Source organism: Anomalospiza imberbis, chromosome 3 (genome assembly GCF_031753505.1).
Source record: "Anomalospiza imberbis isolate Cuckoo-Finch-1a 21T00152 chromosome 3, ASM3175350v1, whole genome shotgun sequence".
Taxonomy (NCBI): domain Eukaryota; kingdom Metazoa; phylum Chordata; class Aves; order Passeriformes; family Viduidae; genus Anomalospiza; species Anomalospiza imberbis.
In genome coordinates, this window is record NC_089683.1 from 34,617,459 (window position 1) to 34,638,021 (window position 20,563).

At 38.1% G+C, this 20,563-nt stretch overlaps 1 protein-coding gene across 2 annotated transcripts in view; it reads right to left on the bottom strand.

Moving 5' to 3' along the window:
- The window catches only part of ME1 (malic enzyme 1), a 153,891-nt gene that overhangs the window by 21,047 nt on the left and 112,281 nt on the right, over nucleotides 1–20,563 (bottom strand). For both annotated transcript variants that reach the window (XM_068183962.1, XM_068183964.1), the window contains exons 7-9: nucleotides 15,332–15,441; nucleotides 5,298–5,395; nucleotides 3,395–3,508 (exon numbers count right to left, since the gene is read on the bottom strand). In XM_068183962.1, coding sequence (XP_068040063.1) covers nucleotides 3,395–3,508; nucleotides 5,298–5,395; nucleotides 15,332–15,441 — 322 coding nt within the window. The remainder of the gene's footprint in view (nucleotides 1–3,394; nucleotides 3,509–5,297; nucleotides 5,396–15,331; nucleotides 15,442–20,563) is intronic.

Sequence of the window (20,563 nt, forward strand, 5' to 3'; positions counted from 1 at the left end):
ATTCATCAGACTGACTGTGATTGTGTGATCATTCAGAAATTAAGAACTAAAGATGAATCCCAACTGATTATGCATAATCTTCAAGTACACAAGAGTGCAAAACCAACTTTACAGTGTCTCTTAATTAAGCATTAAAATTTCCATTTGAATGCACTGGTATACTTAAGACAATAAATTTCAAAAAGTCACACAGTTTTAAGTGGCAAAATTCTAATGATATTATGATGTGCAAAACTTCCTCACCCACCTTTGGAAAACAGTTTCAAAAGGTGAAATCATTCTGAACAACCTTTAAAAGACCAAACAACAACCCCAAACTGATATCTACAACATTGTAAATTCTCTAGATGGAATTACAGAACACAACTATGGACAGTATAACAAACACAGCTCCAACATCAGCTCTTTTACCACAACATAGCAGAAAAGTTGGTCATCAGGCTTGGTTTAATGAAAACAGATGGTTCCCATGGGGGGAAAATAAAATTAACAGGAGAATGAAAACACAGCTGCACTTGAACTAAAATTAAAAAGCCACAAAGGAAAAATTCAGCAACAAAAGCCTGATAAGTGACTTCGTGGCAGTTTTTGAGGGTGGGGGAAGAAGAAAAAGGTGGAAACTGCAGCCAGGTCAACAACAGTTACCAGGTTATTTTTCTTAGAACTGGTTGAAATTCTACAGAAAGTAGATGAAAGGAGAGACAATATTTAGTTCTATAATAACACATTGCAAAATTAATGAACAAAGGCCAGCATAGAATATAAATGATGTAAAAATTGGTTTAGTTGGACAAAGTCACTGCTGAGTCTTCAGCAATTCTGTTATTTCTCATACTACTAAAGCAACTGATCAGAATATTTCTAGTACTGAAAAGGTCTCCCTGCTTCACATAAAATTCTTTTGATCAAGCAGGTTTTGGTGAGGCAAATTTTAAGGGACTCTTATCAGGTTTCCAGTGATACATGTCCTTAGTAGTAAGAAATAAGTGTCAGTTTAGTTTATGCAAAATTTGATTAACTGGTGATCTATATTCTGATTTTGGTAATTCTTACCTTTGCAATAATGAAAGGGTTTGTAATAAGAGAGTTCTTCTGATTTTGCTCTCAAAAATCTTCCTAATTTTACTTCTCTTATCTCATTTCTACAAGTTTGGAAAGTTCTTCAAGCCTTGCAGCATTTTTCTGCAATCAGCTAAAGCCAAAATAATTTCCTAAGTGGACCTAAATCACAGCATTCTTTATCAGGCCAGAAAAAGGAACCAGGAATAGTTTAATTATTTACTCACTGTATATATAACTTCCCAGCAGTTAAATCTCAAGCCTCTTGAGGCTTACATTGTATTTTATTTTTTTGGAGGGAGGGTTTTTTGACCATTTTGGGTGTTTTTTTTAACTTTTCAGTGGGGGAACATTTTGCTGCAGAAGAAAGCCAAGAGAAGACTTTCAGAGCCCTAGATCAAGTACACATTTCCTTATATCAGCCTAGGCTTTGCACTGACAGATGTCCCTCAAACACAACACAGCAGCATACACCCATCCATTCTTCAGCCCCTCAGGACAGCCAGATGGGAAAACTGGTGCTGCCAGGTCTTCCAGGAACACAAGCAATGACCTGAAATATGCATCATCGGTTCCCACTGCTTGCATCAACATCTGGCCACAAATTCAGCCCTAATCTACCTCAGACAGCTGTTATGTCTGGCGATCACAAGTAGTTCACAAATATACTCCAGGCAGGACATAAAATTCAGTGGACTGCTTTTTGGACAAAAACCAAATTAAAGCTCCACCAAGAAGAATAAGCACAGGAAAGGATCATCGAGGCTGTGTGAGACACTGATTGGTTTTGGCATTGCTTGAGAGCACAGAAGCTCAAAGGTGGTGAGAAAAGAATGCAGTCACCGAGTCACTAGAAATGTAGAACCTATGAAAGCAATGAGTCTCTGCTTACCGTGTGCAACAACCTGGATTCTCAGCTGACTGGCAAATTAGCAGTGAGAGGTGCGAAGAGACTGGGACAAGAAACCAGGGAGCAACAAGAAAGGAGAAAGGCTGGCTAACCACCTCGGCTGGATGGACATGCAGCAGAGACCTTTTTTACTGCTTCAGGGCTGTGAAGTTCCTACACTTCTGGCCCTGTTAGTTTGTTTCCTTAATCACCAGGAGCTGACTCTAGTTCAATTGTATAATTTGATATGCCCAGTTTTTCTGGTGAAAGAAATGGTGCAATCCGATGACTCTTAGGCAACCTCAAGGTTTCTGCAGCCACAGACAACACACAGGCCTTCAGTCATTTATGTCTGGACATCAAATCAATTCAGAATTATTAGATGAAAACCAAAAGGATTAAAAATAGGCATTAAACAAACAAAAAAAGCACCAGAGGAAAAAAAAAATCTGTGTCCTAGATACCTGCATTCTTCTGTACCTGATCAGGCTACTTTTGTGCCTTCTGACAAGGGATGACCAAGATGACCTTAGTAATATTTGCCCATCTCTATGTCTATGATTGTACTATTTTCCCTTTAACAGTATGAGGGAAAGGTGCTGTGATACTGTTCAATAAGCCAGCAGACACTGCCTGCAGAATGCATCCTCTTGATGCACAGTTGTGTGAACCAAAAAAGACCTTTAATGTCAGACAGCCAAAGAACACTGTGAAGTGTGGTACTAACAAGGATGACCACAAATACTGCAAACCGACCAGCAAGGTGAAAAAGCAAAGGCAATTGGTCTCTCATCTATTTCCTTTAAGTAGCTCACAAACTATTAAATACATAACCACCTCTTAAAACACACCAGTTTCTTTATTCTGGCACATGGAATTCATATGTTTCTTTATTTTGGCACATAGAAGGAATGAGGTAAGGGTGACTGATGAAGTCTCTCAGCAGCTTCAAATTCTGACCAGTGTTGATAGCACTGCAGACCACAACATCTGCAACATGAGCTGTATCACTGGGCAGAGAAGCTTTTTGTTGCAATGCATCTCAGTTCTTGCAGAAGGATGACTTGCCTGCTATCCTAGTAATGTGCCTATACATCTTTGTCCAAGACTGTGCTAACAAATAATAGTCACATTTAAATGGGAAATATTAAACCCCAAAGTGGAACATTGCTTTTCTTACACATTTTTTAATGAACTGCTGAAAAATTTTCTTCATTATGTACTCATCCCTAATAGAAACAGAACAGGAACTCCAAGCATAATCATCCCCCCCGCCAAGTAACATGGCAGTCTGTCATTAATTTAATAAACTTTAGAAAAGAAAAACAACTCGCTATGCCAAGAGAGATATTGTTGCAGTTGCTCTCACAAAGAATATATTCTTGTCTTTATCTACAGAATGCGAGCAGTATCGTGATATTTAAAGTAATGACAAAATTGTATTACCTTTACGACTAATCCCTTTGAGTCAACCAACCAAATTCTTTTGGTAGCTGCATCTTTGGATAGCCCTTCTTTTTCCATAGCCATAAGAATGAGGTTTGCTATCCCCAGTGCAGCCTGAAGGAAAAAGAAGAAAAGTAGAGTACAAAAAAAGAAATTAAAGAAATCCCCTGCTCACATGTCTCATTTACCTACTATTTTAGGTAAGTTTTCTAATTTTAATAAACAACAAAACAGAATCATTATTTTTTCATGAAATAAACCTAATGAACTGTAACTACCATTTGGTCATTAGAAACCATAACACAGAAGAGCATAGATAAATCTTAAATTATATAGATAAATCGTAGTATAGATAAATCTTCAGATGGCTTTTAGAGTGTGGACAGCACAATAAATGTTGAGGCTGGAAACTAGAAAATGCTAGAACTAACATTTATTCCACATAATGACAGTTCCAGCCCTGGAAGTGTGCCAGGTTGGATGGGGCTCTCAGCAACCTTGTCTAGTGGAACGTTCCCTGCCCATGACAGCAGGGGTCAAACTAGATGATCTTTAAGATCCCTTCCAATCCAAACCATTCTCAGTCTATGATATTCATCTCAGAATACATGAAATATTTTTTTTCTTTGAAATTTTTGTAATTTAAACTAAAGGAAATAACAGTGTGCATGCCAGAAAGTAAAACACAAGAGCTTTTGCTCTTATCTTTTTCTAAGATGTCCATCAGAAAGGTAAGCCTCCTTTTACCTACTATTCATGTGTTTTGTAACTCTAGACTTGGCTGTGCTCCCAGTCAAAGCAGGGGAAAGAAAAACTCACTTATCAATCTTTTGCTGAAACGTTTTTCATTCTTACTGGATTTTATAATATTTCATCCAACAGATTAAATGCCATACAGGCACAGATTGAAAACCAGGCAACAAAACAAGCCAATAACTGCTCAATATTTCTGATTACAGACCCGTACATGTATTTTTTGGGCTTGGTTCTGTTTCTTGTTTTTTATCACTGATTTTCATTGAGAACCAAGTGAGATTTTCCTTTTTTTGTTAAGAAATAAGTAATTTTATTAAAAAACAGTTCCTGCAGCAGGAGTGATAGCTACCATTACCTCTTTGCAGCAACAGCCACACTAAAACTATTGAAAAAAAAATAAACATTAGACCATGAATTCATCTGCTTGTTGAACATGGAACAAAACCCAGGGAAGGAACTCCAGAGAGATGGATAGTCTTGTCACAGTAAGGTGGTGACATGGCAGATATGGATACAAGCCATTTCGGAAACTGTAGATAAATCACCAAATATTTAATGAAATTAAAGAAGACAGCATGGGGTTGTAGGCTTCATAAGAGAGATGACAAGCCACAATGTAGATAAGTATAGCCTGCACTTGTGTGTCAGCAGCTTAGAAATTAATACTGAAAAATTAGTATGAAAAAATAGTGTGCATAAAGATCTTCAGAAATGGATGACCTTAATGTTCAGAATACTGAAAAACTATAGTCAATGACAAAAAAATCAAAGGGGTACTTCTTACTAAATAACGCTGACTCGGGTAAATACATTATATTTACTTTCTCTACTGTATTTCCTCATCTTTCAAAAAGTGGTTTGCTTGGTTATATCAAGAGCAGGTCAATAATTTAGAGCGGAAGAGCTAAAACTTGAAGTTCTAAAAAGAGAGCAGATCTCCAAAAAATGTCTTATGAAAAATAAGAGGCTTCACCAGATGATCAGAGCTTCTTCTGTAAATTTACATTTGCACTGAAAAACAAATTTCAGCAGGTGTTAGTAATCATTTAACCCATTTAATCATCTTGTTTATTGGACACATGTAACTCAAGTAAATATTAGTAAGAGTCATCATAGTACAATTTTCCCCATGTATAAAAATACCTACCTCTCCAGCTCCCTGGAACAACACTGTGTGATCTGACAATTTGTTCTTGGTGATACGCAGAGCTGCAAGAAGACCTGCAACAGCAACAGATGCAGTTCCTGAAATAAAAAAAATAATATATCCGGTTATTCTTGAAACAATTACAAAACTTACATTTTAAGTAATACCACAGCATCTTTTGTCTAAAAGATACAAGTACTGAGAGTAGTAACAAATAGTTGAGTGGAGTTAGAATTTGCTCTACTTCATTCTTATAAAAGTTAAATGTAAGTGAGAATATCATCAGATTAACATTAAATAAAATAGATTTATTCTATGGATGGGTATAATGGCTAGGCCATTCAAACTCTTGTAAAATATTCTAGTTATGACCTCTTTTAGAATGAAGGATGTGAGAGTCCAGAGAGAAGTATTTTGAAGAAATCCAGATACTAAAAATAAAGTTACTAGTTTCATTCTCCAAAAAGATATACTTCAAGTACAGTAAAATACAAGGCTAAAATAAAACTTCATTTCTCATGGGGAGGTTGTCAGAGTAGAATATCAAACTGAACATTTAGAGAGAAGCTAAACTCGTTGAAAGAATAAGGCCACCTTATTTAAGACTTCAGCCCACTGTGACAGGAGTTTCAATTTAGTATCTTCTAAAACATTGGAGGTACCTTTAAAATCTATCTTTGAGTTATGCCACACAGAGAAAAAGGCTAACATTTAGTTTTAAGATTTAGCCTGGGGAGGTCTTTCTTCTCCAAATCACAACCCCAGAAAACAAGACACCTGTCTGTCTTTGAATGGAGAAATTTTGGTCCTTATTGTGAGAAACAGCTATTAATAAAAAGTAGAGCAAAAAAAGAATTCAAGCAGGCATCTAACTCAAACTTATTCACAGTGGCAGAGTAAATCCAACCTCTGTGATTGCTGACATATCTATATGTAACTTGTCCTTAAGGTCTTCTTTCAAATACTCTTATATCTCCTGAGCACGCTATTCCAGTGCTTAACAGTACTCTAGGTTGAAAATTTCAAACCTAACCGTTTCTTTTCTTCTTCTTCTATTCATTTTCTGCTTCTTATCTACTACTGGAAAGCCTATTTTGCAAAAAGTAATTTATTACATTTGAAGACTAATGGTGTTCCAATCAGCTTTTCTTATCTGGAACAATACCAATTCTCTCACTCTTTCAGAAAGTTAAGTTTTCTTAACTTGAACTGCTGCACCCAAATTGATACACTGCACTGTAGGTGAATTGTCAGCACTGCTGAGTCAAGCTTTCAGCTTCTGTTGTGCTCAAGGAAGTTGTATTTAGTCACCAGGTCCTCATATCTGACTCTTCTGAGCCAAAGACTGAAGGTCTTGGGCCTTCTCCCCAACAAAGCCTACTGGAAGGGGAACACTTTCTTTCATGTGTTTGTGACTTCATGCAACAACCTCATATTTTTCACAAATTATTATCATCATTAAAGCATAAGGTGAGCCCATAAAAAAAAAAACAAAAACAGACTCTATTCCTGCAAGGAACTTGGATCCCATTAAGACATCCCGTAGACAGGAATGTAGTAGTGAGGTAGATAATACCTTCAGCAAAATTGTGGTTTTAGAGGACATTCTGAAGAATTAATTGCAGACAGCACTGATTTCTCTAGGACTGAAAAAGCTGTCCAGACACTAACATTGAGGTACTGAAAGTCAAAACATGGGTTTCAACAGTCTTTGAAGATTTATAATGGCTATCTGATTCAGAGAGCTGGACCACAGGGAGATGAACACAGGCCCTGCAATGTCCAGTTCCAGAAATAAGAATCGAATTCTTCCTTCTCTGGGCAGCAGCTGTCACTGACTGACTCAAGGAAATCAAAGATGAGGCCATGAATTATTTTGAGAAGCCTGCAAGAACTTGCAAGAAGATCTGCTGGCTCCTACAAGTCTGCTCCTGATCACCACTGTCCTAACTGCAATTGCCTAAAAGCCACACAGTTGAGGGGAGAATTCACATTTTTCCTTCATAAAAAGGGTGAAATGGGTATGATCGGCCTGACAAGAGCACTTGGCCCAGAATCTGCATATCGGACAGTTGCCCTCAATATGCAGCTCCTCTAAATTTGCTATTCACAAGTCTATTTTCTCAGAAACAAGGTGAATTTTAAAGCTGAGATAGCAGTATCCCCACATTAAACTCTATGATATGCTCAAATCAAGCACTCATACTGCAGGCATACAGACCACTGATTTTCAAACATATTTAGCTAAAACTACAGGACCTAAAAGAACAGAAGTAGTAAGAAGCCTGGTACTGGGTAAACTTTTTATTCAATGACACAATTTGAGTGCTGAAGGCTGAGTTTGAATCTGTGGTTTGTAGGTAGGATCATCTGAGTTTCAAGAATGGTTACTTTATCAAAAATAAAAGGTAATGCTTAATAAAATTTAAGAACACATTTTAAAGTCAAAAAGTCACTTTTTGAAGTAAATCCACTTAAACAGTTAAAAAACATGTGTCTTCAGAATTATATTTGTTACGTGCTTTTGATTATGACTTTTCACTTCAATCATCAGAAATACAGGACACCTTGTTCTCAGCCCACTTAATGATTAGACCATACAAATTTGGCATTTTTTACTTCTTTAGTCATTTTTATGACTTGTTCTGTCCCTGATTTCTAAATAAAAAATCTTAAAAATGGTTCCTCTGAGGCATGGCTTTGGGAACAATAACCATGAGGCTGAGACACTTCCACCCCACAGTCTCCAAGAACTAGCTTGTTTCTTTTCCAGATGAAATTAAGTCTTCCTCTGGCAAGTGCCAAGCTGGCAAAGACCAAAAATGGCAAAAAAGAGAAGTCAGAATGTGCTCTCAGTTTCCCTTGGTACTCTACCAAACAATCCTCATAACTAGCAAGAAAAACCCATGGTCTCGTTGGATGCCAAATTATTTCTCCTATTTTATTTTACACAGCTGTTCTTGCAGGGGAGGAGGAGGAGGGAGCCTATATAACACAGCTTATTTCTAGGACCATCAATCTGGTCTCCTGAAAAGGAAAGCTGAGCTAGAGCACTGCAAGATCCTTGTTTTCCTTGAAGTTGTGGCCACCACAACACCCTGTCCCCATCACAGGAGTTCTCAGAGAGCCGTGAAAGCTGGTCTTCAAGCTGCTTTGTGGCGACAGTGTCAAAATGAAACACCAGAGATTTATAATGAATGGGAATGCTGGGATACCACTTATCTTCATGGCTGGTGTACTGTTGCTAAGCTTGTTAGCCAGAAAAATGGACTGTCATTAAGTATTTCCAGTTGGGATATTTTTACAAACTTTGTCACTACATGATCTTCTGCTTTAAGGAAAAATAGAAGATTTATGAAACATAAATAAAATCCTGCACTGAATATCAATAACATTTTGCATTGAATATTTGCATAGGATGTGAGCTACTGTTACCTATATATTGATTATGAGGGTGATTCAGAACAGAGGCTATAATAGCAATAGATAAAGGCTTAAATAGGACATTTCTCTCAAATCACAATTTGTACAGAATTGTTCTAAAAAGGGTGTTTAGAAGTATTCCACTCCAATTTTATTCAGCCTTTTGACTCTGAAAGAAATAGTAACCCATTTTATTAGATTACTGAACCCACTATCACTGCTGCTGGCAGTGGCTGTCATCACTCCTCATCAGCAGCTTCCCTTACTCCTTCCCACTGAAGGGGGGCACCGGCAGCCTGAATAGCAGATCTGTTTAACCGGAACTGCTCTGACTAACGCCACGACCTTAAATTTCACCCTGAATACTGGCTTGAGATTTTGAAATGAATCAAAATGCAATTCACATCCATCTTCCAAGACAGATGCAAACCACTTTTTGTGGACATCATGAGGCACAAACAGAATTTTGTCACTTTTCTGACTGTCATCACTGTAGGAAGGGGTGAATTGGCGTGGCCAGAGCACAGGTTAAATCCCTTGTGTGCAGGATAAGATAGACATTTTTCAAGGGTATGATTTTGAAAGCCCATTCTATTCTCCACAGATTTCTAGAAGATTAATGAAAGCAAATTTAACATAGGATATTTCCCTTAAAGCAGTGTCAACTGCTGCAACAGCAAACATTTCATTATAGTTTTCTAGGAAGGTAAGTCATGTCTTATATAAACACAATAGATGCGAAATACCAAGGTACACTATTCTATACCAAGTCTTTGTTTTCTGTGCAAGATTCTTTAGCCTTGTTACAGTAAACTGCACAACTGAGCATAAATATGTTAAAGGAAATCCACAGCCTTTTGGGGTTGACACACTATAAATGCTTGGGAGCAGAGAGTACTTTTTCTGCAGATATAACTGAACAAAAAAAAAAAAAAAAAAGAGGGAAAAAGCCCCAGAATGTTGGGAATGAGAACTTAATTTATATTGGATGTAACTTAATTTAAATTAGTGAGAAAGGGCTTATTGCACTGAAGCCTTTGTCCATTATTTAAAGTTTCAAAAAATAAAACTTGTAATCAAATGTTAGTAGTTACTTTATGTAATTTTACCTATCTCATTTTAAAAAGCTAGCAAACCATAAGAGGGGAGAACTTTCTGCAGCGCATCCAAAAATCTGAGATATTCATTCTGGACTAAAAGATTAGAAGTGGTAAAAGTAAAATTCATATTTCTCAATACACGGCATAATAGAAATCACATGTTAACATTGCCAGCCACCCAAATAGCACTTCACAGAGTGACAGGGAAAAAAATCCATTCCCAACTCCTACACTTACAGGGAAAAAGGGGAGTAAAGATCCTATGAAAAAGGTGAGATCTCAGTTGCTAGTGAGGCAAATGCTACAGCTGTGGGTAGTTGAAAAGGCCCCTCTTTTAAGAGATGGGAGTGGGAGTTCCTTTTTCTTGCCATGAAAGGGCTTCTCAAAGCTGTGTGTGCACACGGCCCTGCTCTGCAGCAGGCAGTGAAAAGAGGGGAAAGGCTGTAGGCAAGGGGAAATGTAGCCTGTCTAAAACACCAACCATTTGGCATATTTGGAAAAGGATACAGAGTCCCAGCGGCAGAGGATGGCTGAGGCTGGAAGGGCATTTAGTGTGACTCTCTGCTCAAGCAAGCAGGGCCACCTGGAGCTGGCTGCCCCGGAACATGGGAAGAATGGATTTCTTTTTTAAATCCATAATGAGCAAAAACAAGAAACAGAGGAATACTTGTGCATACACGAGCTTGTGTGTCCACATGGAAAATTACACAAAAGCTACAGTAGGATATTTCCTTGAAAACATACTGATTTCAATGTAAATTTGCCACTGAGTAACAAAGAGGTGATATCCTGAATATACCGAAAGAAAAATACATTTCACATAACCCTATTGCACATGTCTTAATAGGATTTTTTAAAAATTATTTTATTTTAAAAAGTATTTAATTTTTAAAATCTCAGCATGCTTCACTTGAAATCCAATGTCTCTGAAAGTAAAGCACGTGTCTATGAAAGAAGTTTTCTACAGTTTGCATATCTTCTCAGAATTTGAGATATAAATACCTGAGCTATTATATGTCATTCCACTCTATATTTTTCAAAATCTTGGCCAGAGAAAGAACTGGAAGCCCCATGCCCATCACAGCTGTAACAACAAATACAAAATCTTCTCTACAATTTGATTTCAAGAACTGAAATTTCCAGGTACCAAATGTATAATTTTTTATATTAATGTTAAAATAATAGAATATTAAAAAGGACAATGTTTGTAACACAGAAATATTGATTTCTGAGAATGGCACTGATTAAACATTGAATTGGTCACAACATAACTTCCAGGTATAATTTTCCTAGTTATTCAAACGGCAGTCTGCTGAACACTTAACATATATTTTAAATAAAATGTAAAATAAAATAATTATATTAAGTTACATGTAGTCTACATTTTTTAACTTTACGTCTCTTTCTTTTCATAAAATGTTGATGCAATCAAACAACACAGCTGTTCAAAACAAATGACATCTAAGGTCATGACGGATACCGAAGTTAATTCCAATCCACCGCAATCTCTCCGTGTAAATATTTTTATTGGCATAAAATACAGGTCCTGTATCCATTGTGGGGGAAAGCACTGCAATTGGGGGCACAGTGAAGTTACAAGAACTGTAACTCCAGTATTACAGAGCAGAGACACACTTATTTTGCGTAGACTGTCTTATACTACAGAAGTTTGTCATTGTCAAATGAGACAATTTTTAAGTACAGAAGGGAAAAAAGGATCAAAACAATTCTAATAATTGAAATAATTGACCAACATAGAGGCAGCAAGGCTAGAGACATTTATGCCACCATATGAAATGCATCCATGTCAGCAATGACTGCAACCAGCGACCACGTGGTGCACCATGTGCACGACAGGAAAAACAAACGTCTCTTAAGACATGCAAACTGACTGTGCCCAAGTAGCAAAAACTCCTTCAACAGACTCACCAAAGTCAAAATGGGTGGGAAAAGGGAGCACTATGGCACCCTGGGTTTGTGAGGGGCAGGAAGGTGTGGCCCAAGCCAATCCCACCCTCAAGCAGGCTTTCAGCACTGCCGTGTACCTAGGACTTTGGTTTTAGCAGATCTTAAGAGACTTGTTCAACCTCCCTGCCGCAGGCAAGGGAACTGGTTCGTTTCTTTAAGGAAATTTTTAAACTGTGAATCCCAAGCCTGCTTCCTTCGAGGGTGGTCACACAAAGAACATCTCTCACCCTGAGAAACAGCTTTGTTTGGCAACACAGGCCCCATGGGTCCATTCCCAGGCAGGGGTTGGAAAGAAAAAAAAAACATCACATATCATATCTTTTAGAAAATTCCACCCTTTCCTTATGTCACCTCCTTCCTAAATATATTGGAGATGAGCAAGGCTAGCAATCTGACCTAATTCAGGAATTTCTAAATGTTGTGAAGTTTGATATTACAAAATTAATTCATATTCCTCCCATATGGGAAATTATGATCAAACGCCCCTCAGTTTTGGAAAAGTTTCTCTAATAGTTAAAACCAGATAAAAGTATTTGTTTTAAACTAAAGGCTTTCTCTGATTTTAATTTCCAATAATCTGTCTCAGTATTTCAGAGAGAGAGGGTAAAAAAAGCATCAAGCTGATTTGTGGTTAGAAAAAAAACAAATGGAATCCAAGGGAAAAAGTGAATATTTTCTCCCTAAGGAAACATTGCTATTGTGTTTGCAAAAATATATTTTGAAAATACAAATATGGAGAAATTATTATAATTCCAGAGGGAAGAAATTAATCACCAATCCAAAACCAAAGATGCTTTCTAAAATGCTAAAGTATGAATAATTTTATTATTCCAGTACAGATTTATACCATTTGGTCAGAATCCTGTCCACCTTTGTTCTCAATTCCTTGTGTACAGAGAGGTAATGTAGAAAAAGTTACAAAGCTTTCTCCCGAGTAAAGGTTGTGACCGTACTGTAGCAGGGATTGAGACTGTTTCCAGAAATTCTTAAATATGCCTATAGGTGATCCTTAATGGTCAATCTTTAGTGGTTTTCTGTGATCAGTCTTTTGGCAGACTTTTTCCAAATGTTCTGCAATCGTCAGTTAGGGGCAGGCTGACCTGTGTGAGCTAAGAGAGGGCAACTGCATTTGTCCAAGTCAGTACTTGCAGATAGGTATATGCAGCTTGCCATGTTTTCTTTATCTATTTAGTGTCTGTCAGAAATCAGGATCATATATTAGGGTATTTTTTAGACTTGAGATACTGAAAGGTCCTCATTGCATCACTAAGATATATAGGGATCCTTTCTCTGAATATCTTATACAGATAAAGAAATACTCAAGCCTTTCTATGAAAGATATTAAACATTTCTTTTGATCTTAAAGTAGCTTTCTCTTGAAAAACATTAGTAATAGGAGAAACTGTGTTTAAAATACCATGTAAGCACTATCTTCAGAAGATGATGGCAAATTAGATGCAGTGTTATGTTTCTTTGCTTTTATTGGTCTGGCACTACTTGTCAGCTTTTGCTGTGGAAAATACAACTTGCATACAGAGAAGCCACTCTTTCAAGTAGCCTGGAAAAAGTTGTGCTATTTATAATCTGAAAATCTCAAAGGATTGATAAAGAAGTTAGCACCATCCATTCTCATTATAGTCACTAGGTGAAAGATCCTTAGGGTTTATAAAGCTGGAAGAGGAAGAGTGATGAAAGATCAATGGGCTGTTATTCTACTTCCACATTACAAGAGAAGATGACATGCTATGAAAAAAAAAAAGTTACTGAAGGTAACTATGGGGATATGATTACAAATGACAGAGACCAGAAATAAATTAATCCACTTTCACCTCTTAGAAGCTACACAAATATTAAGGATGGAGATCACCCAAAAGTCACAGGCATTGTTTGTGAAAATATCAAAGGCCCCATAAGCACAAATTAGATTGCAGAAAAAGAATAAATTAATAGACTGCACATGGCTGCACTTCTAAGGAAGGCCAATAGCTGCTACAGCAGCTGAGACAAAAGCCAAAGCGATACCTTCCAACACTTCTGAATGTCAAGACACCTCCTTCCAAGTGCAGGAGCGAGAATGAAGTGGTTTGAAAATGCAAACACACAAAAGGCCTCATCAAGTAAGTTTACCCATAGTTGGTACACTTTTGCTGAAAAACTCCCATTTCTCTGAAACCACATTCTACTTGAGTCTCTTTCTGATTTGGATTAAGGACCTTCATCCTGCAAGGAAAGGGAATTCCCTGTGGGAACTGGGCCTCTAAACAACCAGGGAAATGTCTAGATGCAGTTTGGCCTGCTATAATGAAGTGCTGTAGCCATGGCTACACTCAAACCCTTCAGGGTAGGAAGCACCATGCTTCTTACAAATGGACATGAGATTTTGTAATTATTTTATTTCCCATCTGGGAGGTTGTCCTCCATAACCTGTTTCAGATGCAGAATTCAGCCAGGCTTATAACAGGAACACGGTTCATGTGGACAGTCAAGTCCCTAACACCAGAAAGACCAAAGGCTATTTGAATCCACTGCCATGCACTGAGTCACTGAAATATGACCTAGGTCCCAAGCATGACTCAGTAAGGACTTCTGGAAAACTCCAGCTCCTAATAGTTGGTTTAAAGTGTCATTGAAAGCCATGAGAAATGAAGAGAGATTAACTTCCATTTTTTATCTATCACTGCTGAGACCCTCATATACCCAAGGAAACATGAGGGATAAGAGGCAGCCGGATACTGAGGGCCCTCTCTGGCTTTCTCTCTCTAGCAGCTCATCTGACTCCAGACTCCTCTCAAGGATGGGAGCCAGTGCCCTAGAGGAAGTTATACACTTACTGCCCTAGAGAAAGTTATTTTCCAGTGCTCTCTTCCTGACCAGATATAAGGCAACCCGAGTGTAGCATACACCACTTCAGCCCTACTTGTCTGTCTTCTTGGGTGGGAGGGACAAGACGCCTGTTTAAACTGAGCACTGGGGAATCCCCCTTGTTGACATTTCCCACCCAAGATATTTTCTTTTTCCAGCTGCCACAAATGATTCAGATAGGAAAAAGAGAGTCAAGGGGATCATTTCCATCTAAAACTAAGTGAGACTATGAGGAAAACTGTGTGAATATTTAACAGAGTTGTTAGCTTAAGAACTGAAATACAGTTTGACATTTATCAATCCAGTTGCATGGAGGAACAGTGGAGCGGTGGTCACTGAAGTGACAAAAAACCAAGACAGTATAATCCAGGTTTGAGCTTTGACATTCGCTCAAAGAAGTCAGTAATTTATATGGGGAAAGCCATTCACATACTAAACCATTAAAAAAAAATCTAAACCCGAAGAGTGAACATCTAAATAAAGTATGAGGTGTAAATGAGAAGTGAAAGGTTAAGAGCAAATGCAGCTCACCAAAAATGCATGCTGAGGAAACCCAAGGCAAAAATGTGACCTGTACATCTAAAAATATCACAATAAAGTTGATAGATTTTTTCCCCACTGGAAACTAAGACTTATTTTTCTGGCTTGTGGGAACAACAGTGAAAAGAAAAAGTTTGTTACCTTGAATGTCATCATTGAAAGTGCAATACTTGTTACGGTACTTATGCAGGAGGCGGAATGCATTGGCATTAGCAAAATCCTCAAACTGAATGAGGCAGTTCATTCCATATCTAGAAAAACAAGAAATTATGCATTATGTTTAAAAAGTTTCAAAATTATACATTAAAATGCTAGTAACATTTGTGGTCAGATTTTGAATGCAAGTATAATATGAATCATACAACTCTCAACATGTTTCTGTTATATTCGTTATGTTTACATTCATACAGATTATTTAGAAGTCATAATCATACTACTAATAGTATATACTCAGTTCTAAGTTATGAATAGAAGATTAGTGGAAAAGGCCTTCATCCTCTGCAGGCATCTCAACAGAAGTCTCCACTGAACAATTACCTAGTAAACAAATAAACCCACGCTATACTTCTGTGGTTGTTTTTTTTTTTTAATATATGGAAATTCAAGACTCCTGGCACTAGATTTGTATGTCAGTATCTATCAAGTAAATAATTACCCTGCTGTGCCAGTAAGGTTAGTCCTAAAATGAAAGTTAGAAAGAAGTTAAATTAAATTAATATTACCACTATAGATGATAGAATGGTTTCGATTGGGAGGGACCTTAGTGATCATCTCGTTCAAATTCCCTGCCATGGGCAGGGACATCTTCCACAAGACCAGGTTTCTCAGACCTTCATCCAGCCTTACCTTGAACACATCCAGGGATAGGACATCCACAGCTTTTCTGGGTGACCTGTTTCAGTGCCTCACCACCCTCAGAGTACAGAATTTCTTCCCAGTATCTAACTTAATCCAACTTTCAGTCTGAAGCCGTTCCTCCTTATCCTGTCATTATACGCTATTATAAATATTGCCCAGTCCTTATATGCATTTTTAGTAGTACTGTCTCTGGATTCTTTGCATACCAGTCACCAGTATGGCATTTGCAATTACTTTTTTACAACAAAAGCAAAAAAACCCACAAAGCAATGAAAATATATCTACAAAAACTACATAAAAACTGTATTCAAGCTCACAGACATTTGCAAGAGGGCAAGATCTCAGCAGCACACATCCTGTGAGCTAAAGGAGGCTTTCATTATTTGCTAACAGCACAAATCCATGACAGACAGTCAAGCTGTCAATTCATGCTTCATCCAGAAAAGCAATACATACATATAGTGAGCAGTTCAGTGTAAATACATTAATTGAGTTTTTCTTTAAACCATACATGTGTTTGGCAACCACATTAAACAAAGCTATCAGTATTTTTAAAAAAAGACAAAAATTCCTGTGACTAAACACATTTCCATGGAAAACACATATTTACAGCCATATTACAATTAGCCAAATCTATGGGGATTCCACTGGCAGGAATAGTAATCCTTGCTGAAAATAAATACATCTTCAGGTTTGATGGAAAAACCTGGACTTCTTCAGCAGCATAATGACAGGCAACTGTTTAAAAGAAAATTTGGCAAGTCCAGTACTGCAAATCACAACTGAGTTCAAATAAAAAACTAGAGTTAATTTCTAATTAATATAAATTTCTAACCTGCTTCAGTTTCTGACATAAATTTCTGTAACTCCATAAGGGTCCAGCAGTTGACAGTTGCATAATAGTATGAAACTAATGAGATTATCACTCTGGAATCCTGGAGCTTGGTTCCATGTGTTTCTTGGATGTCATTAGGCTGGTCTGTTTCTTTATTTTACCATATATAACATTCCATTTTCTCATCTGCATTTTATTTGTCTCTGTTTTCTTATCCATTACCTTCATAGACAAAGACCAAAACTCCCTGTGAGTTATATTAAAAGAGCGTCCCTGTAGAAAATAATCATCCTATACTGGACACATTATCCATATTAATTCTCTGAGCCAGATAACGTGGCTGTTTAATTAAAATGGAAAAAAATGCAGGCAGTCTAACTCTGGGCCTCTGAGATTATGGCATCATAGCAGAAAAATGTCTAAGCAGCATTCTTCTGCATTGCACATGTAACACCTGATATCCAGGTAAAAACCTGAGACTTCAGTGCTGCACACAACTAGCAGTACCCTCATAAGACTTGTGAGTTTTGAGGTCAATGTTCTCAAAAAAAGTCTAATCAAATCCAGTAGCTGGGTACCCTTGAGAGACAAGAAAATTATGCATTGTTTCTCTGCTTGGAGTACTTGTTCTCAAAACCACTAACAGATGAGACATACAGATGAGGTAATACAAAATAGTTAATAACAGGCATTCCAGAAAATCCCTTAGCAATAAGGAATTGGCTACAAAGGTTCCACACAGTTCTGGAACTGGTGACCATACCAAAAGAGCCACCAATTCTTCTATGACCTCCACATCTTACTACCGCAATCACTTAAAGCAGAAAGTTGAGCCAAAACCTAAACCAATATTTTCCTTCCTGTATCACTCTGCAATAACCTTCCACCCTTCTCACACTCTGATAGTTTTAGTTTTAGTGGCTTCTGCACTATAAAGGGTAACTGCTTGAATCAACCCTCATGGAAGCAGAACACGTGCTCTCTGTTTGCACCTCCCACCCTGCTGTCATTGCAAATTTTTGGCTTGGATCTGAACCTCTTTACAGGTGGGTAGGGAACACAAATGACTGTGAGAAGGGAAACCAGCACTTTGCTGCTTGTCCACGTGCAGTCATCAGACTCTGCTGCATCTTTCATGCCACTCGAATTCCAGCAACTGTGGGCCACTACAGCTCTGTGAGTCATATTATCTTTCAAACATTATGAAAAGAGAAAACAAAGCCTGCAGCTATCCTAAAATGTGACCATCTTAACATCTTCCATCAATACTAGATGCAGCACAGACTGACCTCACTGCTCACTGAGCTTACTCCGATGATACAGAGTGACTGATCAAGCACGTCCAGACACCAGTAACAGATGTGCTGCAAACAAAATCATCACATTTAAAACCACTATTCAGTGACTGTGATTGACTACTAAAAGGGAGCATGTTAAAAGACAGCATCTTCAGGCATGTCAAGAAGATAAGTAGACAAAATTAGAAGAAATTGTCATGACAGAAAACTCTCTAGAAAGTAATTTTTATTTTAAAAGTAGTGGACTACCTATTTAATATGACAGTGTGAAAGAATAGAGTATACTGCTTATTTAAGTAGCAAGACTTCATAGTCATATACCTTAGGACAATTTTATCTTCATCTGCAGATCTCCAACATAAACAAAAAACATTTTATTTTGAATATGTCACCAGCAGCAAAGTTCCTGAAGCAAGCAGACATTTTATTCAGTTACAATGCGGCACAAATGGGGGTGGGAGTGTTAATCTGCAGAAAGGCTCTGCAGAGGGATCTGGATAGGCTGATCTACGAGCCAACACAGTATGAGGTTCAACAAGACCAAGTGCTGTGTTCTGCACTTAGGTCACAACAACTCCATGCAGGGCTACAGTCTGGGGGAAAAGCAGCTGGAAAGCTGTTTAGCAGAAAAAAACATGGAGATGCCGGTTGACAGTGCCTGAAGCCTGAACATGAGCCAGCATGTGCTCAGGTGGCCATGAAGGCCAGTGGCATTCTGGCTTGTATCAGCAATATTGTGGCCAGCAGGACCAGGGCAGTGATTATTTCCCTGTGCTTGGCACTGGTGGGGCTGCACCTCAAGTGCTGCATCCAGTTCTGAGCCCCTCAAGTCAGGAAGGACATGGAGGTGCTGGAGCGAGTCCAGAGAAGGGCAATGAAATTGGTGAAGAAACTGGAACACAACTCTTGTGAGGAGCAATTGAGGGAGCTGGGGATCTTCAGCCTGGAGAAAGGAGACTCACGGGTGACCTTAACACTCTCTACAACCAGCCACAAGAAAGTTGTAGCCAGGCTGGGGTTGGCCTCTTCTTCCAGGCAAACGATGACAGGATAAGAGGACACAGTCTCAAGCTGCACCAGGGGAAGTTTAGGTTGGACATCAGGAGGATTTTTTCACAGAAAGAGCGATTAGACATTGGAATGGGCTGCCCAGGGAGGTGGTGGAATCACCATCCCTGGAGGTGTTTAAGGAGAGACTGGGTGTGGCACTTAGTGCCATGGTCTAATTAATGTGGTGTTGTTTGGTCATAGGTTGGACTTGATGATCTCTGAGGTCTTTTCCAACCTAACTGACTCTGTGATATGAGTCACATAAAACATATCATGCCTAATGGCTTGCTCAAACCAGATCCAGCAGTTCTCCTGCTCTCATTGCTTTTGACCCAGGGCTACACAGGGGATAACTGGGGATACGGAGGAACATATAACCAACATGAACGTTCATACTGAAAGGTGGTACAAATAAAAGGAAGAAAGAACCTATCCAGTGGGCAACAACTGTCTTAACCAGAAGAAATTATGAGATCTAGTTCTACACTGTCAAAACTAAAAAAAAAAAAAAACAAAACAAAAAAACTCTTGTAGACATTCCTCCTCAGTGTGCAACCATGACAAATGCACTAATGAATTCTTTAATATTTTTGTGCTCTGGAAAACACTTCTCTGATAGCAATAGCTTGGCTTGAGTCCCGCCTAAGACTGATGGAAAGTGTTTTGTAGCTGCGAATTCCTCTCTTCCGTCTGTTAAGGATGTGTCACTGCAGTAGCTGATTAAACAAATATAAATTGTCACTATAAAGTGATAATCCAGATCACTGTTTCCCCTTGTAAATCCTGTTTTGTCACCCACGCCTTTCTGTGTACTTGGATTTTAGATTCCTGCTCCAAGTCACACAGGCAGTCTGAATTAGGATCCAACTGGATAGAAGTTCAAAGCCATATTTCCTTTGTTTTGTTATGAAGAGAAAACAGAGACGAAAGGTGGCAAGCATGCAACATCATACTTGTCATCATGTAGGGGAGGCAAATGCTGAACAATGGATTAAAATTAACCATCCCACTAAATAACATGTGGTTGCCAAAAAACAACGTCTGCAATTCCTTTCCCAATTTACAACATTTTTTTTTGTGGCAGTCTTAGCTAAATTTCCCCCATTTATAAGTAAATGTATATTCAGTTGTCTATGACAACAATGTTAACGTTCCAAACAATTCTATGGAGTTTATGTAACAGGCTGGAGAAAAATGTCCACAGCTCTTTAACCATCCCAAATATACAGTACAAATATTTTGGCAACTCAGTGCTCTTAAGACCTCAACAGGGAAAACCCTCAAGAATCTGGCTTTTGGTGACAGTGGGAGCTACAAAAGTTTGGGCATAAT